This window comes from Olea europaea, chromosome 10 (assembly GCF_002742605.1).
Source record: "Olea europaea var. sylvestris chromosome 10, O_europaea_v1, whole genome shotgun sequence".
In the NCBI taxonomy this organism is placed as follows: domain Eukaryota; kingdom Viridiplantae; phylum Streptophyta; class Magnoliopsida; order Lamiales; family Oleaceae; genus Olea; species Olea europaea.
Genome location: NC_036246.1, coordinates 39,087,725 through 39,112,818, shown reverse-complemented (window position 1 = coordinate 39,112,818; position 25,094 = coordinate 39,087,725). Strand labels below are relative to the sequence as shown.

Sequence of the window (25,094 nt, the reverse complement as noted above, 5' to 3'; positions counted from 1 at the left end):
TATTTTAACAGTGGAATGACAGTAACTTAATTCAAATTTTGATGAACAAAAAATATTCTTTTTATATCTCATTTACTTATAAGCAAACTTACGTAAAAGAACGAAGTTTCAGTTCAGGCAAACATGCACTTGCCTTGAAACATTACAGCAGCTGTAGAGAATGACACTACTATTATCACTGTATATGCTTCATTCCTGTTTCTTAATTTACAAATATTGTCACCACTTTGCCCAAGAAAGACAAATACAAAAAAACCCTATATAACCCATAATCAAGCCTGAAAATCCACCCTAAGCCCACTCAGTCCCCGTTTGAAGCACGCTCCTGCATATCTACCTTAACTCAATCTTAAATTACGCGCAAAATCTAACGGCACATAAAGAGACCAAGTCTACTCTAGGGATGAGGAAAATATGAAACGGATTCCTAATTAGGTATCTTTCGTATCAAAGATGTATAGGATGTGCACTTGTGTTGATCTGGACTGATCCAAATCGTAGACCTGATGCATATTCGAGCAGGTGGCCAGGACTTTTATGGCCTCCAAAGAATGAAGGAATCTTGTTATGGCATTTTAAAATACCAGCTTACCGTAGCAATGCTTTTCCCATAACACTACACACGCGATCGTAGCGACCTCATCCTCGAGGGCATGTTTGGCTAAGCTTAAGTAGTTCACTTTTATGTTACTACATATCTGAAGAACAAGTCTGTGTCGTATCATTCCAACCATATACTCAATCAAGTTTCTGCCTCCTAAAATGTCATTTTTACTCCAAAACTGAGGGTTAAAATTGTAGGAATGAAGTTGGACAATTTTCTGAGATTTCATCTCGAGCAGAATCAGTCGGCCACTTGCAATGATTATTAAGTATATTGATATTCTTGATCAAAATATAATGCCTATATGCAATTACCTCCACCTTGCAGCAGGAGTTTGCTGTTTCTTCTTGCTCTTCTTCAGAATGGCAGACATGTAGTCGACGGTTTTTTGGGATGATTGACTCTCGCCTGTCAGCCATTGCAGAGCCTCTGCAGCTGCATCTTTTTCTGCTTCTTTCTTACTACTGCAAGCCCGGCCTGCAAAATCTAATCCATTAAATATGACGGTGGATCTGAACTTGTTGTTCTTCAGCTGTGCTGTTTTGTAAGTAGGTGATTGATGTCCTGCCCGTGCAAGCAAGGTTTGGAGGCGGGATTTTGAATTATCACCAGCACCATCATTTGTCAAAGAAATATCTTTTTTCGTCTTTTTAGAGGTCGCTGACACCTGTCGTCCATATACAAATCTACCTTCGCATTGGTCCTCTGAGACCAACAATCTCACAGCCGTTAGGAGTTCATCCTGACTCCGTACGTCCAATTTCGGATTTAAAAGCTGCCATAGAGCAAACAAGTATTAGGTGAAGAAAGAAGCATCATCTTTGTAACACTACCCCGAGAATTGACCCGAAAATGTGAAGGTTAAACAGTAAAACGATTCAACAGGGTAAAACCGAAGGTCAAAAATAATTAATTTAGATCTACCAAAAAATAAATACAAAGATAATAAATTTTCATTCATATGAAAACAAAAGATGTATTAATAACAAAACATTAGAGGTCTATCATCTATGATAAAAACATAGCACGATAATGGTTAAAGTCAACAGCATGATAATTGTTAAACTCAACTCTTAAAATGAACTATTCCTTTCTTTCCCAAAAAAATAAAAATAAAAATAAATAAATCCAACTGTTCAACCCGTAGCTGGGTCAATCGGTTCCCCATTACAACCGGCCAATTGACCAGGTGTCAAGGACCGCAGCTTTACTTAGCCCCTTGACACTATCGCAGCCGCAGTTTGCCCAACTTCGACCGCACATTGTAAATACTACTTTAAATTTGAGTTGTAATTTTCGTTTCATTGTAATAGTTATTTTAATTGTAAAATAGCTCTGATATTGGTAAAAGATTAGTATGATTCCTCGTCTTTTAAACGTCTACTCCCGTCACTTGAGTTTTTGTTCAGAATGCTATTATAGGGGGTATTAGTCATTCAAAAATCTTTCAAGCTCACTGGTGTCCGTCCCCTGCACCAGCATTTGTAATTTTCTGTTTTCATCAATTGTAATGTTCAGTTTTCAGCAATCAATGTTCAATTTAATTTCAATGTATTCAAATTTTCAATTGTAAGCTTTCTACAAAATTGCAATCAAATTTTCTTTCGTCCCGACGCGACCGAGAAAAGGCGGAAGGTAGTCTAGCGGAGCAGACTACTGCCGCACGGTGTCCCTTTCTGTGCCAAGAACAAAGGCATCCCGTGAAAGTTGGTATCAGAGCTGCGGCTCAAGACCCTCGGTAAGAAAGCAATGGATCCAATTACATCACACCACTGAAGTGGTAGAGCCTCAAAAGAAGGGTACTAAGAAACAGCGCGTGGATGCGCTTGATGAGACAGCTACTAGGTTGTGCTATGCTGTGGAAGGTCTCGAGGAAAAAGTCGAGATGGCCGAATCTGAGATTCGTGGATTACACATCCAATTGGATGAAAGCCAAAGAGCTTGCGCAGCAATGACGGAAGCTGCTGCAATCATTCCTGATCTGCAGGATGAAATGGAAGCGTTGAGAGCTCAATTACGAGTACTCCAACGTGCGGTGAGCAATGGGCAAGCTCCCGCACACGAGTATGCTCCTAGACTCAGAATTCCTGAACCGTGTACCTACGGAGGGGCACGTGATGCAAAAGAAGTCGAAAACTTCTTGTTTGATATGGAACAGTACTTTCTAGCAGCTTCAATCGAAGATGAAGCTAGAAAGGTAACCACAGCTACCATGTATTTGGGTGGAGATGCAAAATTATGGTGGCGAACTAAATATGCGGACATTCAGGCCCACAGGATTCGAATTGATTCTTGGGATCTCCTCAAGGAAGCGATCAGATCGTTTTCCCGGAAAATGTCGAGTATCAGGCTCGACGGGCTCTTCGAGACCTGAAACACACGAGCTCTATCAGGGAGTATGTGAAATCCTTCTCAGGGCATATGCTGAATATTCGAGATATGTCAGAAAAGGACAAACTCTTCACCTTTATGGAAGGGTTGAAACCGTGGACACGCACGGAACTTCAAAGACAGAAGGTTACTGATTTAAGCACGGCCATGGGAGCCGCTGAATGCTTGAGCGACTACCAAACAGAATCTAGAAAAGATCGACCTTCGGGGAGTAATCAAGCAATTGGAGGTGGTAACAGATCTTACAGACCCAGCTCGAACCCAAATGGGGGAGAGCGCTACTCTCAAAATAGAGAAGGAGCCTATCAAAGCACCCGTGGCTATCAGGGAAACTATCCTAATAGCCGTCAAGGAAATTTTAACGGCAGCAACAATAACAACTGGAACAAAGGAAAAGTAACAGAGGGCCGAACTGATGCCACTCTAAAATTGAAGTGCTTTTTATGTGAAGGACCTCATCGGGTGGCGGAGTGTCCTCAGAAGCGGATGGTGAATGCATATTGACCAAGAAGGACGATTGATCATGAGATCGAACTTATTCCAGGCGCTAAAGCTCCCGCCAGGGCACCGTACCGTATGTCTCAGCCTGAGCTTGAAGAGCTTAGGAAGCAGTTGGGGGAAATGTTGGAGAGTGGAATCATTGTGCCGGCGAAGTCGCCATACGGAGCTCCTGTATTGTTTCAGAAAAAGACTGATGGTTCTCTTAGAATGTGCTGTGACTATCGAGCCCTGAACAAGATTACTGTAAAGAATAGCTATCCTATCCCACTGGTTGCAGATTGCTTCGATCGACTGAGTCGAGCAAAGTATTACACAAAAATTGATCTTAGGTCCGGATACTGGCAAGTTCGGATTAAGGAGGGAGACGAAGCAAAGACTACGGTGGTAACCAGATATGGAGCCTTTGAATTTAAGGTGATGCCTTTTGGTTTGACAAACGCTCCACCAACATTTTGTACTGACAAATGCTCCAGCAACATTTTGTACTATGATGAATCAGGTACTTCACGGGTTCTTAGATGATTTTGTCGTGGTGTACTTGGACGACATAGTAATCTACAGCGAGACATTGGAGGAACATGTCCAGCATGTGAGGCAAGTTTTTAATCGGCTACGAGAGAATGAACTTTATGCTAAGCCGTCTAAATGCTCATTTGCTCAGACATCTATTAGTTTCTTGGGTCACATCATTGAACAAGGCAAAATTCGCATGGATTCGAAGAAGGTTACAGCCATCAAAGATTGGCAACCACCAAAAACCGTACATGATGTACGTTCATTTCTTGGGTTATGCAATTACTATCGAAGATTTGTGAAAGGCTACTCAGAAATTGCACTGCCCCTTACTGAATTGACAAAGAAGGATAAGGATTGGGATTGGTCATCCCAATGCCGAGCTGCCTTTGAAAGGTTGAAGAAGTCCATGTGGACGAACCCGGTTTTAGCCTTACCGGATATGGCTAAACCATTCGAAGTTCATACAGATGCTTCAGATTTTGCCCTTGGTGGAGTCCTCATGCAAGAAGGACATCCGGTAGCATATGAGAGCCGAAAGTTAAACCAGACAGAACGTCGTTACTCGGCACATGAAAAGGAATTGTTAGCAGTTGTCCATTGTCTCAGAGGATGGCGTCACTATCTGCTTGGGTCTCCATTTATTGTGAAGACAGATAACACTGCAGTTAGTCACTTTATGTCCCAACCAAAACTATCGAGCAAACAGGCTCCTTGGCAGGAATTCCTTTCGGAGTTCAATTTTATGTTAGAGTATCGTCCCGGCTCTAATAATCATGTTGCTGATGCTCTTAGTCGACGGGCCGATTTGGCTACCATCTGCTCTATAGCTGCTCTTTCAGGGAGCGCAGTCTCCACGAACACTAGAGACCAAATTCGGGCACTTATGGAGAAGGACCCGGCTACCCAATATTTGGTCGACCTTATCAAGCAGGGTAATACTCGACAGTTCTGGCTAGATGGAAGACTAGTGAAGACAAAGGGAGACCGCCTATATGTTCCTAAGGGTGGAGATCTGAGGAAATCACTAATCACGGAATGCCATGACACAATTTGGACGGGGCATCCTGGAGAGGAACGCACTTGTGCACTACTACAACGTGCATACTACTGGCCTCAAATGCGGGACGACATTGCAACATATGTAAAAACTTGTCTTATTTGTCAGCAAGATAAGGCAGATCATCAGAAAAAGGCGGGCTTGCTGGAGCCCCTTTCCGTTCCATCCCGGCCATTTGAAAGTGTATCGATGGACTACATTATTGGGTTGTCAAAAGTTGAGGATTTTGGCACTATCATTGTCGTGGTGGACCGTCTATCAAAATATGCAACTTTCATTGCAGCGCCTAAGTATGTATCTGCGGAAGAGACAGCTCAACTCTTCTTCAAACATATTGTCAAATACTGGGGGCTGCCTAAGGACATCGTCAGTGATCGAGATCCTCGTTTCACTGGCATATTTTGGACTGAGTTGTTCAAACTTCTTGGTTCAACTTTGAGCATGAGTTCCAGTTTTCACCCACAATCTGACGGACAGACGGAGCGCTTCAATTCTATGCTAGAAGAATATCTTCGGCACTTTATCTCTACTTCGGAGAAAAACTGGGTAAAACTTTTGGATGCGGCCCAAATTTGCTTCAATGCCCAAAAGAGCTCTTCCACCAATAAGAGTCCTTTTGAGATTGTTACTGGCCAGCAACCGCTACTCCCTCATACAGTGGATATTGAACGAAGTACCAAGTCCCCTCAAGCAAAGAGCTTTTCTCAAGAGTGGAAACGAAATATTGAAATTGCTCGGAGTTATCTTGAAAAAGCTCAAAAACGGTATAAAAAGGCTGCAAATCTAAAGCGCCGTTTTATTGAATTCAATGTTGGAGATCTGGTAATGGTTAAGCTTCCCGACAGAAATGTTTACAAACCAACAAGAGGGAAGGACTCAAGATTGTCACCAAAATACATTGGACCATTACCCATTGTGAAGAGGATTGGAAGAGTTACATACAGAGTTGAACTCCCTTCATGGTGTAAAATCCACAAGGTCCTTCATGTTAGTGTGTTGAAGCCATACTTTTCGGATAAGGAGGACGCATCTAGAAATGAGCCAAAGCGACCTGTATTTGAACTGAAGAAAGCTGGAAAGAAGGTTGCTGAAGCTATTCTTGACCATCGAATCACTCGGGCTTCTAGAAAAAATCATCAGGAGTACTTGGTCAAATGGATGGGATGCAGCAGCGAGGAGAATACTTGAGAAAGAGAAAAAGATCTCGGGGCCTTCAAATCATTAATTGAAGCGTATCATGCATTGATGGCACCGAGGACGTCGCCAAAACAAATGGGGGAGAATGTCAAGAACCGCAGTTTTACTTAGCCCCTTGACACTATCGCAGCCGCAGTTTGCCCAACCTCGGCCGCACATTGTAAATATTACTTTAAGTTTGAGTTGTAATTTTCGTTTCATTGTAATAGTTATTTTAATTGTAAAATAGCTCTGATATTGGTAAAAGATTAGTATGATTCCTCGTCTTTTAAACGTCTACTCCCGTCACTTGATTTTTGTTCAGAATGCTATTATAGGGGGTATTAGTCATTCAAAAATCTTTCAAGCTCACTGGTGTCCGCCCCCTGCACCAGCATTTGTAATTTTCTACTTTCATCAATTGTAATGTTCAGTTTTCAGCAATCAATGTTCAATTTACTTTCAATGTATTCAAATTCTCAATTGTAAGCTTTCTACAAAATTGCAATCAAATTTTCTTTCGTCCCGACGCGACCGAGAAAAGGCGGAAGGTAGTCTAGCGGAACAGACTACTGCCGCACGGTGTCCCTTTCTGTGCCAAGAAGAAAGGCACCCCGTGAAACCAGGTCTTGTAGCAGGTTTTTCCACTTATATAACCGTCCTGATTCCTGATTTTTCTGGTCGTATAGGACAGGCCAGGACAGATTTCATAACATTGATCTAGCCATATAGTCCTTGTAAATATTCTTTTTATGGTAAACCAAAACATGTAAAGGTTTGTATTTGCATAAAATTAATATACCTTCTTCTGTACGAGTTCGTCAAGCTCTTTCTTTAGAGTTAGATAAGTTGCTGCCAAATCAGGCTTCATAAAAAATTCCAAATATCCGTCCAGCATTTTCAAGTGGCCATCCTAAACAAAAATGATAAACGGATTTACAGTAAGTATGTGGAAAACTGCAAAGACGACTGCGGAAACTTCAACAATGTGGTGGTGATAAATCCACAAGGAACAACATACTTACTAGTCCACCTCTGGAAATATTTCCTCCAAATAAGAGAACCACAGAATCAGATACGCCAGTAGAATCACGGAGGAATACTGAATTTACTTTCACTTTTTCATTGAAAACAAGCCACGGATAAGGAATTTTAGGTTCTTGGGCGTTCACAGAGTTCTGACCAGAAGAAGGAAGGAAAATGTTGAACACAATATCCAAGTATCTAAACCAAGGTACTATTAAAAAGTGTTGAAGACTCAATAGCAGTTGGGAGTAGTATGACACTCACCGAATACAAAAGTACTCCACCATCCTCCATTGTTTTCAATGATATTGACTTCTCCTTGTTCTGGAAAGATGTGGTTGTATTAGCTCTTCAATTTCCATAATGATTAGAAGGTAGGAAAAAAAGAAATCACCCGAACATTGTGGTGGAATTACAAAGGTAAAATTGATGTCTTGAAAAAAATTGGTTCAAGAAAAATGGAAAACCTATTCATCTCAAAGTTCACCAAATAATCCATTATAGACCCATATCAAAGTTCACCAAATAATCCATTATAGACCCAAGTAACCTTTTCTCTTTTGGGGTGGGGAGGTGGGTGTTTGTCGGTGTAACCGAAGGCCTCAACCTAGGAATCCAGGGGGGGATTATATAGAAGTATAATGGCATGTCTCGTACTCAATATTGAACAGGATAAGGCAGTATGATGAATAAGAATTTAGTATTTTCTCGTTCCTTCGTACTGTCTAATCTTTTACAATCTACATTTCCAAAGAAACCACGAAGTATGTATAACTCACCACAACAGAGCATACTCCAGGAAATAGACCAGCGCACACAATTGCCCGAATGAGATGCTCATCATGACTCGATGTGTTGCAACTTTCCATATTATCAACCAACCCAATGTCCTTGAGCAGATAAGAGAACTGCTTTTTAAGGGAGTCAATGGCTTTCAGAGTTTGTGCAGAAAGGAAATTTTTCCAACAGTATTCATAACCAGAACGATGACTTTCAGCATCTTTCCAACCCTCATAAGCCCGAAGCAAAGCAAGATGGTCACTGAAGTCACGTGCAGAAAACTGGGCCTTTGCAGAATCGGCAAGCTGCAAGAAGAGAAAAAGAGATTACTGAAAGGTAACTTCTTCCATCTTTTGTAATTAGAAATGGCTGTCAAAGGACATCTACTTTACAAGGGAACGCTACGGAATTTCGATCTGAAGAAAAACAAATCTCAGAAAATTAGAAAGGAGAAAGATGTACGCATCACATTTGGCATTTTTGTGGTTTTGCAACGTAGAAACATGATATTTAATAAAATAAATGAAGCAGATCCATGAATGAAGATAAATTAGCACAGAGATGGCTTGTTTGCACACTGAAAACAGCTAAAAGGTTAGTCAGACATGAAGTCTTAACCACAGGATTCCATAAAAGCTACAGATGGTGAAATCCACAATCGTACTTAATCAGTTATTATTCATGCTACTTACGTCCTTCTTGTCAAATGGTGCCAAGAATGGATCTCTGACACTGAGACCAGCAACAATGGTCATTACTGGATCCAAGCAGCTGAAAATAGCTCCTAATATGAGCATTTTTCCAAGTTTTGGTTCAACAGGAAGCATGGACAAGTTGCGCCCTGAAAGCAAGCAATTTTATCACTAATCTTTTCTTCATCCAGTAATTCTAAAAATGACATCCTTGAGACAGCACAGAAAATGAAAGTCTCGAGAAAAGGTAACAAGTTTTGAATTCGACATGTACCTAGCACTGTTAGATTTTCATTTTCATCTAAAGCCCCAATTATCTTCAAATACTCAACAGCATTTTGAACCTGAAAAGCAGATGAGAACCCAATAAACAAAGATGAAACAAGAAAAAAAGGCAGCAGTGTGAGGAACGTACTTCAAGGGTACGGGGAAGGTGGAGTGTGTTACATATCAATGGAAGGTTCATAATAACTTACTGATAACAGCTCGGGTGGCTGTAGGGCCTTAGATAGGAAGTCCGAAATGCTACCAAGTTGTAGACTCTTGATTTGCAAACATAGAGATTGTAAAGGAGTTCTCAAAAGTTCTGGCAATTGATAATCTGCAAAGGCATCATGTACACATCTAGGATAAAGATGGTAACACTCGCCTGGTTGAACACGGCCTGCCCTGCCTTTCCTCTGTTGAACAATGGAAAATTAGTAATTTGCACTGATATACTAACAAGTTCAGGAAGTTTGGTAGATTAGAAAAATCTTACTTGGCGAACAGAGGCCTTTGAAATCCAGGTAGGAAGCAAACATGGAGTGTTATTAAGGGCATCATAAGAAGTCTCTTTTGCTTTTCCACAGTCAACCACGAAAACCACATCATTAATGGTGATACTTGTTTCAGCCATGTTTGTAGCCAGAACGATCTTCCTGACTCCATCTTCAGGCTTATCGAAAATCAATTTCTGTGTTTTGCAAAGAGTAAAAGTTCACAGAATGACACAAGGCAGGGAGAAAGTTACTAAGTAAGTCGGTAGATATTATAAACTAACTGTAAGGAGATAAAAATGCGTATAAGTTCAGTTGCACCATGCATATTCTTCAAATTGATATTACTACTCAATGCTCTAATTAATTACGATATCAAACAATGCCGAACATATCTGACAAAATAAGTTATAAACATCTTCCCCAAAAATAAGTGAATGAAAAAACCATTAACCAAGAAGTATGGAAAAGAAGCTAGAAAGGAGGTTGCCTCGGAATATTCTTCTATTTTCTTTTTCCAATTTCTGCAGAATTTAACCAGCGATATTAGCGAAAGCAGCAGGGGGTGGAGGACGAATCAATCCTTCCGGATAACAAGTTTTTGATCCTTCCATTTTTGTTCAGAAGGAAGTGAGAAATGACAAGTGCATCACGTCCCAGATTTTCCTTTCCTTATCACTCTCAAATCAAACAACTTGATCATTCCAATAATGTTGGATCAGCTGTTACGTCCTCCAAGTCAGATGCATAACATCCTTCTCACAGCTGATTATTTTCCCAGTTTCCATACCCAGAATGAGCACAACCATACAGGTACACAAATCAGTTTCTTGGCGTGCCTATTAGAGACTGGATTCATATTTTAAATGTTTAGGGTAGGTTGCAGGTAGAGTTGGAGAGCTTTATAAACTAGTAACACAACTCGCACGACACTGATATGATGAGGGGCATTAATGTTCAACCTCAGGCCTCATTTACTAAATGCTTTCTACACAAAACTATAATGCCTCCACAAAAAAATATTGTTTTGACCGTGTATTGGTAAGTAATATAAAAGTCAATAGCATGTCCTGAGAACTAGTTCCATAAATGACACTAATGTTTCACTATAGTTTGCTGAGTCTATAATTAAAAAAGAACAATGCAGCATGTAAACAGCACCAGTAAATGTCATATCACCTGTTCTGTGCTGGCCATTGAACCATGGCATGCTAGCAGCAGAACTCTGGTTGGATCTCCCAATAATGGATGAGCTTGAAGCTGATCCTTCAAAGAATTTATGTCATCCCAACCAGTCATAAATACTAGCACAGCCCCAGGCCTTTCGTTGCGACATATATGGCAAAGCACATGCTCAATGAGGTTGAAGCCAATTGAATCAGGATTCCAACAAGATAGTGACTCACGCGTACGGTGATCGTACTCCTTAAAATTAGCAGCCATAAGAGCATCCTGTTTCAAATCCCAAAGTTGAAGATTAATAAACCAACCAAAAATTAGAAAGGGACCGGAAAGGCAGGCTGGCCTTATAAAGAACTCATACCTCAACAGATGAAGCAATTTGAGTTTTCCTTTTTCTGAGACCCTGCTTCTGCATTTTCCACATCTTGTCTTGACCATAATTATCAATTTGATTATAAGGCGTTAACCTGTACCCGGTCATCTCTAGAATATTTTCCAAAAAATGACATCGAACTGGGTATGTAAAACCCTGATTTTAAGGCATAGAATAGTCCAGAATCAAGAGTTGTAAGTTGCATTGGGAAGGAGGAAAAAAAAACTCAGTATTAAATTAGCACCAGTAACACGAAAAGAAAACAAAAAGAAACCAAGAGCAGTTGTTTTTGTTAAAGCAAGATGTACCTTTAGATAAATTAAGAAGTTTTAGCATGTAACCATATACTGGATATTCCTAGCTATGATTAATAATGCTAGCAGCTGTACTGATAAGAGAGGTGGTGGAAAACAATGCATTTTGCGTTAAAAATTAATTTCGCTGTTTCACTACAGAAAACAATAATTACTAGGTAGATTTAGAATGGTTAAGAAAATCAGTTATACAGGAGAGACATCTTTCTCTTTGATAGTCAGAGAGTGGTGGTACAACATATATATGCAAGGAAAACAGTATTTACACGAGTATTTGTCAATTATCATGCAAAAGTTAAAAACTCTTCGCATTCTAACTTACTGGGATGTGGATCATTGGAGCACCACCAAAATAGGAAGAGAAAAGCTCAGCATTAAGTGTTGCACTCATCAAAATCAATCTCAATTCAGGTCGACGAGGAAGGAGATCTTTCAGGACAATTAATAGGAAGTCTGCAGTGAAAATGCAGACAACAATAAGAACATTGTCAATAAAGGAGCAGAAAAGATCATCAGATAAACAAATACCTTCATTCATTCCACGTTCATGAATCTCATCTACTATTACATGAGTTACACCTTTCAAACTTCTGTCAACTAGTAATCTCCTTAAAAGGATCCCAGTAGTACAAAACAGGAGGCGGGTATCCCTCCCTTTCATTCCCTCTAACCGCACTTTATAACCAACCTTCAAAAATGGAGAAAAAATAATAATAAGGGAAAAGAAAAAGAAAAAGAAAAAGAAAAATAAGGAGACTCATGAAAATATTCCTCAGAATAACAGTCAAGAACAACTTTATGCAGCAACAGGTAATGGACTTACAGATTCTCCTATTTTCTCACCACGCTCAGCAGCAACTCTCTCAGCAACTGCCATAGCAGATATTCGTCTAGGTTGGGTGCAGATAATGCTGCATGCAGCTCCTTGAGTGTTTTCAATTGCTGACTCTAAAATGTATTGAGGCAGCTGTGTAGTTTTACCACAACCAGTTTCACCAGAGACAACCACCACCTATAAACTCAATTTCAATCAAGGTCATGGAACAGTGCATCTAATAACTAGAGACTTGCTTCAACTAGGTTTTATATTTATTTTCCTACAACTCAATATGTAACATTCTAACAATGTCAAATACCTATTATCAAAGAACCAAGGATCACATGAAGTTTGAAGCCTTTCATATATCAGTGTTAATGCTAGAACTACACCACCAAATATGGAAGTAAAATGTAAATAGTTATCAAGCTGTCTAGTTGGTTACTTTCACAAGAAAGTCATACCCCTCCGTTTCAATTCAATCTCCTTCATACTCTAGTCTGTTTCCCAATAATGAATGCCTACTGAACTTATTCTTCTTTGTTCCTCAAATGCACCCTCTAAAATATCGATTAACAATCATATGCAGCAATTTCCTACTAAATCTACCTTCCAGCAAAACAAGCCACCACCATGTCCATTGCCGCCATCACATCAAGACCAGCTGCAGTAGTCATTAATACAAACAAGCCATAGATCCAGGGTAAATGGTGACCAGTTAGCCATTGGACAGTTGGGTGGCATTAATATAAAATATGGAAGAAAATATTTTAAAATATGATAAATATGTCTAATATCAATTAAAATATTTAAAATTGGCGAAACAACCAAAATATAGTAGTTTGAATTTGAAAAATCATTCATTAGAATTAACAAAGATGAAATATACCATGGATGTACATATTAGAATAGAAGAGATCAACTCTTATAGGAAAACTTTTGTTTGCAGTATCTAAGAATAAGTCACGGATGATGAATGTGACTACTGCAAGCAGGATGACCATTTTCATGAAAAATTATGGGTGTACGTTGACAGGGCAAGAAATTGTGGGTAGAAATGGTGCGATAACATTTAAGTTTCTACTCTGGGGCTGTGTCAGATGGCTGGAAACGGTAGTAGGTTTCTTTAAATTATTGTTCCCTTTTCTTGAGGATCTCATTAGAGACTCCAATAGCCATAAGCATAGTCACTTACTCTCACCTAAACAATCAAAGTTCGTGCAAGCCATCCAAATTAAAAGGGAATAAAATTCATGTTCTATCAATATAAAAGCCCCCCGGAGGGGGGGGGGGGATTACACGTCTTGTAGCACGATGGATATCCAAAGAAGCGACATATAGTTAGAGTGTCAATGCTAAATCCATCAGAGTAAAACTCAAAATGTATAGAAGAAATTGTACGATCAGACCGTACACATAAACAGAACTTTTTGATAGAATAATCCATTATGTACCTGATTTTCAGAAATAACACTCAATAATGCATCTCTCTCTTTATATGCAGGAAGGCTTTTCCGAAATTCTTGCATCTTTAGGCCTTCGGCAGATTCCTATATAAAAGGAAACTTTCAAGATCACAATTGCAGATACTTGTTTAAATGCTTGAAATATAAATATATACATTGAAGCATATTTCAAATTCCAAAACTGAATTGTGAAGACATTCAGAAACCAAAAGTAGTCACGATTCAGAAACGATAATTTTTCTCCACAATATTCCTAGCTGAGTGATAATTTTTCTCCACGATATTCCTTGCTGAGTAACTAATTTTTAATCAACACCGGAAAGCTATTATTAATACTTAAAAAAGAAACTCCACTCACCACCCTCACAAAGCAGTAGTCTCCCAAGGGGAAAAAGTAAGCCGCCTTTAAATTTGAGAAAAGCAGAAATCCCTCTACAAAGATGTGGCAGCACACGAAGTAATGAAACTATCTTCCTAATTGATTGAGTTAGCTAAAAAGAAAGAGAATACAAGTGCCAATGAATGATTTGAATGCTACTGTACCAAATTTATAACCCCTAAATAAGAAGGCAAAAAGTAGTGAGAAACAAAACTCTCAGTACTATTTCTTGCTTATGTGAAAAATATGAGGTCTCCATCTATCAATGAAATTTCAAGAAATAAAATTTTCATGTAGTTTTCCTGAAAACTTTAGAAGCCTCCAGAAGAACCAACAAATGGGTGATCAAGAAGCAAAAGGAAAATGCAAAATATGAGGCAAGTGAACATGAGCAGGTCGTATCTAAACATCAAAAAATGAAATCAAAATCTACCAGGGTAACCAAAGGTAATAAAACAAGTGCTCATCACCCAACATAGAAAACAAGATGCAACTCAAACAGGTACGTGAACTACTAGTGATTACTTAAATTTGGATGATAACCTCCCAATCTTGTTGTTTACTGCGCATTTGCACGCTCCTTCGTGTAAGAATTCTCTCTGCTACGACACTTCGAGGCGAAGGCTCCTCATGCTCACAAATTCCATCATTCAAAAGATTTTCACCAGCACCTAATCTTGAGACGGCATCATGAGGAAAGTTCTCCTTGTTCATAGGCTTTTTAGAAATGTGTGCTCTGAGACGAGAATCTACCTGCCTTTGCAACCCAAATGGTAACACCACCTATAAACATTCAAGTAATGGTTTTAATCATAAAACATGTGTAAATAAGAATTTAAAAGTCAAGAGATCAGATCAGACACAGAGAAAAAGCATCCACATTATTCATTTCTTGCAAATGTAGAAATTTCAAGAATGCTAAAAAAGTTCTCCATGAGAAGTTCTTTTCATTTTCAGTGCTAGATAGGATAAAGAGTAAGGCTGCAATTTAAAAGTTCATATAATTAAGATAATACCTCCCTCTGTGGACGCTTGTCATCCAAATCTGATCTATAATTTGGCAGTGGGACTTTACTGAAAACAACGCACTTTCCATACTGCTGGCTGCAATGAAATTAGACTATGCTAAAAAGACAGCAGAGAAGAAAGATGAGGGAAAAAATGTATATCAGATATCCTTTTAGAATCTTAGAAACCTGTGCAAACCAATTCTGGTTGCCAGTGCAGAAAGCTGCCCAAAATCACGCCTGTCCTTTTTCTCCCGTGTCACGACTTCTTGTGAATCTTTATTGCGCATTAGCATGGTCAGCTTCCACCTCCACTCTTCAATATTATCAAGGGTTGAAGCATCCTGGCAATCACAAATTAACAGTAGCACAATGATGGATATATGATCCAATAGGAAATTTTCATAAAGGAACACTTCTATCGAGAAGAAAGTTCATTTATACACTTCTAGAAGCACTTTTGTAAAGAAATAAGTCCGAGAAATGACACAAAGGTTTATAATAGAGAATATAATGCTATCTCCGATAAAGCTCACTGGGAAAGCCAGAATGAGTTTATCAAGCAGAAGAGTTGAAGCACTAATGAAGTGATAACAGAATATTATAACCCTTCACATAGTCCATTAATACTTGAACAACAAAGAAGAAAAAGAACAATTGTATCTCCAATTGGAAAACCACTACAGTTCCAGCACAAATAAGAAAAGTTTTATTTACCTTTCCTGGTGCATAATAATAACCATTTTCTACTATAACTAATTTCACGAGTACACGTAGCAAAAACCATAAAGAAATGTATTTTATGTCGAGCCAACCGTAAATAATTTCAAATAAACGGAAATAAATGTAAAAAAATCCTAATCGATGAAATTTACTGGTGCATTTTGCATCAACACTCTCAACTTAGGGATAGAAATTAGTCGTTTAATAAAAAATGACACAATAGCTTTGGAGTATTTACGTCGTCATTTCCACATAATTCAAATGAAATCTAAACGGAAAATTCTCAATCATTTCCAATACCAATTACTTCACCACCTAAAATCGCACAAACTCAAATGAGAAAATCACCACAAAATAAATCGAAGAATACTTACCAACTGCTTAGAAGATGATTCGGGTTCGCTATCAGACTCCTCCTCAGACGCATACTCATCGTATGCGAACCTACCATAGCCCAAATTCCGCTGATATAAAAATGGCAGAGAAGAAGAAGAAGAAGCGCCATTTCTACTACGCCTCAATACAACAGAAGAAGAAGGCCCCGAAGCATAGCAAGTAAAACAAAACCCCCTAAATCGAATAGGAACATTAGCATAATTTTGTGGGTACAAATTATGAAAAGCCCGGTTCAATTTTAGAGTGTTTATATGGGAGAAACTGGTACTAGACATGGCTCTGAGGTTCAGTTTTAACGAGTTGTGAATCAAAATCGAAGAGAAAGGCATGCTATATTGCTACTAATGAATTTGAAGGATTGAGATTTGTGGGAGCGAGGGGACGAAACGTGGAAATATTTGATTTTTGTGGTTAGGGTTCAAGGGGTAAAGAGAGGGGATAGCCAGCAGCTGCTTACTGGTCGCTGATAAGTTTGTATTTTGGTTGAGCAGCTTATAAGTAATTACTTATGAGTTAAAAATAGATTACCATCTTTTGTTAATTAAATTTTTCTCCTTTTCATTATCAATCACACAATCTTAAATAAAATAATATTATACATAAATCGAAAAATTTTCATTCTTTTACAACCATCAATTTTTAAAAAAGAACACCATTTCCCTATTATAATCAAAATTAATGGGGACAAACGGGAGCTTAGTCGAAAGATTTTCTAAGCACCAATAACATAAAATATTAAGCCTATGTTTGCCATCCTGTACTTTAAACTTTTTTTCATTATTTTTCTACAATACCCTTTTTTATCACACCACACAGTTCTCCATTAAAACAATATTACACACAAATCAAAAGCTTTTCCTTTTTTTTAATCACACATTCTCCATCCATTACTATTTCATAATACACTTTTCAAATTAATAGGGCACAAACAGGGCTTAAGTTATTGGCAAATAGTTGTCTTTAAAATTTAAACTAAATTTTTCATTCATCTGTGAATGTTTAAATCATAATGCTCTTTAAGTGCTATTTTACCCCCTTTTTTCTGGCTAAGAATGCATTTTGAAATAATAGATTGATGAAGAATATATCATTTTAAAAAAATAGTATTTGAGTGTAATATTATTTTGTTGAAGAATGTATGGTAAAAAATAAAGAAGAAAAAATGTATTTTGTGTTATGAAAAGAGAGAAAAAGACGGGAGAATATAAGTCAAAACTCGAGTATATATTATTAAGAATCAATGCGCTACATTTATATAGTCCAAAATTAGAGTTATAATTGTAATAAAATAGATCTTTTAAACTACGTAAGACTTATCTCTGTATCATCATAATATCAAATAATTATCTCATTATTTTACAACATTCCCCTTTGATGATTATTTGTTCAATAACTGTCTCATTGAAATCTTGTTTGGCAAAAAAATCCAATGGAACAAAAAAGCTAAGAAATGAAAAAAGAGTACAAATAATTAGAAGTAATAAAATGCTGCCTCGTTAAAACCTTGTCAAGAAAATTCAGTGGGACAAAATTTAATCGAAAGAAAAATAATACAACTACTTCCACTAGTTTTAATTCTCGTATCAAGCTATCCATGTTTCGTACATCAATGTCTTCAATATTACAATTTCTGATGAAGTATATCTCATGTTGTCTTGCATAGTCTTCAAATCACACCATCTTCATAAAAGATGTTTTATTATGGACGCTTTATTCTGTCTCCACTTATGAAAGGTCAAGCCGACCTTCCTTTAATAATTGTAGTAACATGATAATTCAAAAAATAAATTTTATTGATCTCTTCAAGAGTCTCGTACATATAATAGTATATATTTTGAAGGTAAAAACCTTACCGGGAAAACTCAATGAAACAAAGCCTTCACAAAGAAAAAAAAAAAAAAAAAGGTACAACGCTTATGACTCCCTCTCATGATATAGCTTGAAGTACACTTCGAGTATATTATATCATTCAAGAATAGTATTAATTTATATGTAAGATAAGTTGATTATAATCATATTTATTATATGCATATCAAATTTCATGCATTGTCACTCTAGTAAGGTAGAGATGTGTGATTACATCCACCACATGACAACTTATCTATTTATACAAGTTTTCACGACATTTATTATATAAAAAGTCATACATTTCATATTATGACTTTATTATTTCCATTTTCCTTTCGCATAAGTATACACCTTTTGATATTTGGATTGTGGATCCAGAAATTTTAGGTTTTTCTAGTAAATTTAATTAAGGATTGTATCCCTTTCATTTGGCTAATCATTACTTCGATCAATATATTTCAATGTATTTATTTTGATTCCTCGCTATATGATACAATATATCATGTGTAAAATTGTTGTCAACAACTTTTTCTTTTCTTGTTCGATTTTATTTATTTTTCCATAATGACATTAGTAATTGAGATATCCCGAGTTTCATTATTTCATGTACCTAAACTTCTTCAAAGATTTTATATTTTGTTTTGTCTAAATATTCATAAAAAAATACACGCCTCCTTAATGAGACCACGTTTGCTAATTGCTCAATTTTCGTTCGAAGATTTTTTTGTATTAGAAACGAACACTATCATACTTCAAGCGTGTCATACAAATATTAAATACTTCATGGGACATCATTTCTTGTTGGAACATATAAAAATTGCGCATGAGATATTGTTATCCCTTTGGTCAGTAAATGCATCTAAATAAATTATCTTTCGAATCTTCTGCAAAGATTTAGATAATAATGTATTTGTACATTATTTTCAATTTCTTAATTCTTTATCCTAATACTGAGAGAATTGTCTAATCAAAATTGACAATCAATAAAATCTGTTATTAAATATCACCCCTTTGAGATAAAGGGTTCAAACTGTGCATTTCTTCTCATCATTTGCTACTTTCTGTCTCAGTATATTATGGTGGATCAATTTTATATATACTGCAATATCAAAATAATTAGATGGAAAAATCAGGTTTTGATCATAAACCAATTATAATGGTGGAAATATAATATTGGCATGATGCATAATAGCATTCCCACTGAATTGGGAAGAACTTTGTTGTCAATTAGTTGGGGTGGTTTAATTAATAATAATGTTAAATCATTTATCGACATATCAACTAGCACTTATTAAAATATTGAGATGTAGAATTACTAGCATTAACAAGACACGGCCTTTATTATATAATCTGAAAATTATCCTCGTAATTTAAAATTTTAACAATAATTTCACAAATTTCAGATTGCGACAAACCATGCAATCATCTAGTATATGAGTAAAATCTATTGAAAATAAATAATATTTACACGGTCATCATGGGGATGGTGGGTCCCATTCATCACCCTAATTAAATTTTAGAAATATATGAAATCCATTCCCTATTTTAGCTAATGATGTTTAACTATCAATTTTTAATAAAGAGAATAAATATCATATAAAATTTTATTAGATTGAAGAATCTTCTAGTTCTTCATTCGATGTTTATTTGAATTTTGATTTCGCATCATTGTTGATCCAATGATGGTCCAACTGGTCATACCAATCAAATTGAAATTCTAGTTTAATATAAGATATAATCCAATTATTCAATTTTAAAAAATATGATTAAACAAGATATAATCATATAATGATCAATATCCACATGATATAAGTTGTATGTTTTCATTCAGGAGTAAATATGAATTCATAAATTACACATGATATATTATTCAAAACATGTGGTATTTCAAGAGCACGTTGTATTTTATTATCGTTTCTTTCAAGAGCAATATTCTTCTCAAAAATTGGAATCGTAATGTCACACTCTTTAGGAGCAATAACATATTATCATTTGAAATAATAAATTGTATAAAAATTTACTCTCAATGAGTAAAAACATAGCCCCCCATTTGGCCCTTTTTTTTCAAAATTTAATGTTTGGAATAGTATTTTTTTGAAAAATGTGTGGTTGAAAAAGAATGAAAAAGTGTTCGATTAACGTGTAATATTATTTATAGAAAATTATTTGGTTGAAATTAAAAAAAAAAAAAGAGAATAAGGGTCAAACGGGGGCATAATTTATTTTAGATCGTATTTAATTATGCTCTTCGAGAATAAGTAAATCCAACTAAAATATTTGTTAATATTAGCGTGTTACTTCATAAGCAATAATATTCTTTTAGAATATTGATAATGTTGTACTACTTCAAGAGTACCAATAAACTATTGTTTAAAAACATTAACTTTTTATGAGTATATTTTCTAGGCAAATATTAATATTTGCAGAGTTGTATGTATTCAAGAGTATTTTATATTTCATTATTACTTCTTCAGCAACAATAAATCAATATTTTTGTTTGAAATATTAAAAAAAATTGTAATCCATGCTTTTTTATGAGTAATATGTTAATATTATTATGAAATATTAAAAATATAGCTCATGCTCTTTAGGAGCAAGTAATATTCTTCAAAAATATTAATTATAATACTATGTTACTTTGAAAATAACAACATATTATATAATAGACATATATACAAGTACTAAATTCATAACTTATACTCGTATGAAATAGAACAGAAATTAATGGAGCTAATAACTTGCTGCACGCGTATCAATTTTTGATTTGGCTACTGCATTAAACCCTAAAAAAGAGGCCGATGCCCCAAGTACACATAGAATTAATTGGAGCATTAATCTTTAAGCAAAAATTTTGGTTCAATCAAATAATGTGGTAAATGAGTAAAAAAAGATACACATGGATATGCATGCAGTGTAATCAAAGAATAGTAATACACGTATATAAATTATCTCAAACCCCTAAAAGTCTCTGATCTCAAACCCCCAAAAGTCTCTGACCATACCCTAAAAAACATACACAAACTCGCCCACTTATCGCAGGTTTTTATTTTACTTTTATTATTATTTGTGTCAAATCTTATAATTATGAATCATTGAGCTTGTTTTTTCTATTCTGAGTTTTTTAGTAATATGCAAATTAGATAATAAGAGAGAAAAATGGTTAAAAAAATAGACCCGTAGATGAACCTGTTTGGAAAGACCATTGAGCTGCCAGAGACTTGACGGCGACAAGTATTATTGTAGTTGGTTTCACTCAATCTTGTGATGTTATCGATGATAATATTTTACTTCAAGATGCCCAAGCTTCATCAAATTCTGTTTTTATTTTTCAGACAATCGTGCTGATAACATGTTATGGAAAAAGAGAGCAAGAGAAGATAATACAAGAGTCAAAACTCAAGTATGTATTATTAGAAACCAATTTCCTATATTTATAGGGTCCAAAATGAAAGTTATAATTGAAATAAAATAAATCTTCTAAACCACACAAGACTTATCCGTGTATCATGATAATTATCTCATTCTTTTAAAACATTTTGAAAATAATGGGGGATCAAATAAGGTTTAGCTATTTTATTTTATGGATTAATAGCGTTTTTGACCGGGAGAGAGTTGTTCCATGATATTTTGATTAATTAATTGGAGCATTAATCTTTAAGCAAAAATTTTGGTTCAATCAAATAATGTGGTAAATGAGTAAAAAAAGATACACATGGATATGCATGCAGTGTAATCAAAGAATAGTAATACACGTATATAAATTATCTCAAACCCCTAAAAGTCTCTGATCTCAAACCCCCAAAAGTCTCTGACCATACCCTAAAAAACATACACAAACTCGCCCACTTATCGCAGGTTTTTATTTTACTTTTATTATTATTTGTGTCAAATCTTATAATTATGAATCATTGAGCTTGTTTTTTCTATTCTGAGTTTTTTAGTAATATGCAAATTAGATAATAAGAGAGAAAAATGGTTAAAAAAATAGACCCGTAGATGAACCTGTTTGGAAAGACCATTGAGCTGCCAGAGACTTGACGGCGACAAGTATTATTGTAGTTGGTTTCACTCAATCTTGTGATGTTATCGATGATAATATTTTACTTCAAGATGCCCAAGCTTCATCAAATTCTGTTTTTATTTTTCAGACAATCGTGCTGATAACATGTTATGGAAAAAGAGAGCAAGAGAAGATAATACAAGAGTCAAAACTCAAGTATGTATTATTAGAAACCAATTTCCTATATTTATAGGGTCCAAAATGAAAGTTATAATTGAAATAAAATAAATCTTCTAAACCACACAAGACTTATCCGTGTATCATGATAATTATCTCATTCTTTTACAACATTTTGAAAATAATGGGGGATCAAATAAGGGTTAGCTATTTTATTTTATGGATTAATAGCAACCCCTCTCCCCAAATATTTTCAAGCGCAATATATTTTCTATCTATTAAAAATTGCAGAATACTCTCAAGTTTGAAACCTTTTGTGCGAAACCCCCTACTATCAAGATCCATCAAATTTGTCATTAATAATGGTAAAAAATGTTAAAATTAAAAATGAATAATTGCAATTTCAACGTCCAAACTTTTTTTTACAAATTAAATCCAAAATTTTTATATGTGTTACACACAATCCCAAATCTTAAGAACTTTATTTTCTATCCCCACCACTTTTATGTATTTTATTCTTCTTGATGCCAAAGACGGATTTTCAGCTTTAGTAGAAAAAGATGGGCTTCGAATCCGGATTCTTAGATAATCAACTTCCGTATTAACAAGAGGAAGCGGGTGCATTTCATATTCCAAAATTCAAGATATCTTTTGTGCAGATTCATAATCCCCTCTCTAGTCAATTAAAGCATTGAACTATGTATGCTATCAACTTTCATCCCATCGTCGGCATCAAATCCATTGGAAAACAATCACAATTTCAAGCTAAAACAGCGAAGTGGCGAACACTTCTCTTACCAACAACCTCATTTCCATTGACGCCCATGGTCATGCATCCTCATCTAGAAGACCCTAAACATGGCCTAACATCAACCCAAAAAGCTTTTATTCAATCTGCTGTTGTTCAGAATTTTTTGACAGTCACGACTCTTGTCGAACACGTCTCTTTCGATTCATGCCTCATACATCATCCAATTCCCAAGTTGGCATCAATCAAACCAACTAAAAGTCCAAACGATCGTGGGTATAAATTTAATCGAGCCAATTATCCAGCAATTATTCCAATTTGTGGTTCAAAATTAACCCCAAACAATGCGTATATTGACTTTTTCTGTTTAAAATTGATGGGGCCCAAGTGCATCAATCTATAAATTAATAGAAAATGCTCCTCTACCAGATCTGTAAAAGGTCTGGTAGAGGAGTTCTTCTCCCATTTTCTCTCACCTCGATGGGCCCCATGATTAAAAAATACCCCCCAAACACCCACCCCCACCCCGAACTGTTAGAGGGCTGCACTACCAGGCCTCTTACAGACCTGGTAGTGTAGCGGTTGTAAATTAATATGGAGAAATACATAATCAAGGCCAAGCAAACATGGGCATGCAAACAATTGGTTCAATCTAGCCCTTAAATTCGTGCGCAGCTTGCAAAAATATTGAGGCTATTCTATCTCAATTAATTGAATGGACTATGTGAGATGGGTGCTGTGGTTTGATAGTGGTGGCGGCAGTTTATGGTACATCTCGTGTGAGATAAGTGGTTGTGGTTGGCTGATGTTGGTGTCGACAGTGGCTGAGTTTGAAAGAGAGAACCTTTTTATTTTTTTGTTAGGCTCCGTTTGGTAGCTATTTTTTTCAAAATGCATTTTTTTCTTTTTTCTTTTCAACCACACATTCTTTATTAAAATAATATTACACGTAAATAAAAATATTTTCCTTATTTTTCAACCACACATTTCACATCAATTTACTATTCTAAAATGTATTTTTACATAAAATACTTATCAAACACCCCCTTATTCTATTGTTAGGGAAGAAGAAAGGTGATTCGAAGTAGGGTAAAAAACAAAATTTTAAAGACGTGGGGTGATATGTGGCATATATAACAATTTGGATATAATTTATTTTAAAAAAAAAGTTTGGCTACTGAAATTGCAATTGTTCCTTTTTAATTTTGGTATTTTTTTTTTACTATTTCTAACGGCAAATCTAACGGATCTTGATGGCAAGAAGGTTTTTCGCACAAAATGTTTCAAACAGGAAGATTTTCTTCCATTTCCCATAGTTAGGGAATATATCACAATAGGAAACATTTATAGGGAATTTTCTGCTATTAATCTTTTATTTAAATAGTGACTTTTTAACAATCAATATCACAATTTTACTCACAAATAGAACCCCCTAACACAAATACTAGAAATATTTGGAAAAACATTTTACATATTTAATGAGACTAAATAGTCATTCATTATTAGGAAAAATATTTTATACACACGTGACGATTTAGTCGAGAAATACACACACGATGGCTTACAAAAAGTCTGTTCATGAAAAGTTGATGTTCAAGTATTGGATGTCATTTGTGCTTATCTTGGGAACAATGTTCTTCGACTAAGAGTGTGATGATCAAGATGATAAAGAGAATTGTGGGAACAATGATTTTCATATTGTTCAAGTAAAACAAATGACAAGATGAGAGTCCAAGGTTGCCTAGACTAAAGATGATGAAAATAGAACTGAGATTAGCTTGTCACAACTTACAAAAGCTAAGGTGACAATAGCTTAAGTGATGTTAGTTTCTACCTAAAGCAAATATCTACACGAGATCACCATCTAGCCTTGCTGACCAAACAGAAGGATGAATCAACACCACATGGTCAAAATAATTGAACTATAAAAATCAGACACGAAGATTATAGATTTTCTGGGGCAACCCATCAACTTCTTCGTTGTACTTTGCAATCGTTTTTTCCTGTCGAAGAAAGAACAAAAATTAAATATCAGAACAACTTGGGAAAAAAAAAAGAGTACATTATTTTATCCAAAAACAAACAATTTAAGATGGTAGAGGGCTATGGAGACCATTCCATATTCTTTTTTCTGCCTTTTTTGGTGATCTTTTGTAGGGAATC

General features: G+C 35.9%; 1 protein-coding gene across 2 annotated transcripts; it reads right to left on the bottom strand.

The window, feature by feature from the left end:
* Positions 1-71: 71 nt before the first annotated feature.
* LOC111402186 (DExH-box ATP-dependent RNA helicase DExH3) lies at positions 72-16,621 on the bottom strand. 2 transcript variants are annotated; one of them, XM_023030338.1, is made up of 19 exons: positions 16,137-16,621; positions 15,229-15,383; positions 15,049-15,136; positions 14,576-14,815; positions 13,642-13,737; positions 12,194-12,382; positions 11,899-12,058; positions 11,693-11,823; positions 11,045-11,212; positions 10,681-10,953; positions 9,504-9,698; positions 9,220-9,423; positions 9,018-9,087; positions 8,744-8,892; positions 8,051-8,356; positions 7,536-7,595; positions 7,271-7,423; positions 7,048-7,158; positions 72-1,379 (listed from the first exon to the last, which is right to left on the bottom strand). In XM_023030338.1, exons 1-19 carry the CDS (start codon positions 16,485-16,487, stop codon positions 915-917), a joined length of 3,564 nt encoding a protein of 1,187 aa, XP_022886106.1. In that variant the 5' UTR covers positions 16,488-16,621; the 3' UTR covers positions 72-914. The 2 variants fall into 2 exon arrangements, 1 of the variants encoding a protein (XP_022886106.1); XR_002704200.1 differs by having other exon boundaries at positions 805-1,379; positions 7,267-7,423; positions 16,137-16,527.
* Between the last annotated feature and the right edge of the window lie 8,473 nt (positions 16,622-25,094).

Bases quoted from the DNA above. Each gene is read 5' to 3' on its own strand.
- LOC111402186 (XM_023030338.1), bottom strand. From the start codon at position 16,487: ATGCCTTTCTCTTCGATTTTGATTCACAACTCGTTAAAACTGAACCTC. The intron at 9,699-10,680 runs GTGATATGACAT...TGCAAAACACAG, and splicing joins CAATGGCCAGCACAGAACAG to AAATTGATTTTCGATAAGCC. The intron at 7,159-7,270 runs GTAAGTATGTTG...ATTTTTGTTTAG, and splicing joins ATATTTCCAGAGGTGGACTA to GATGGCCACTTGAAAATGCT.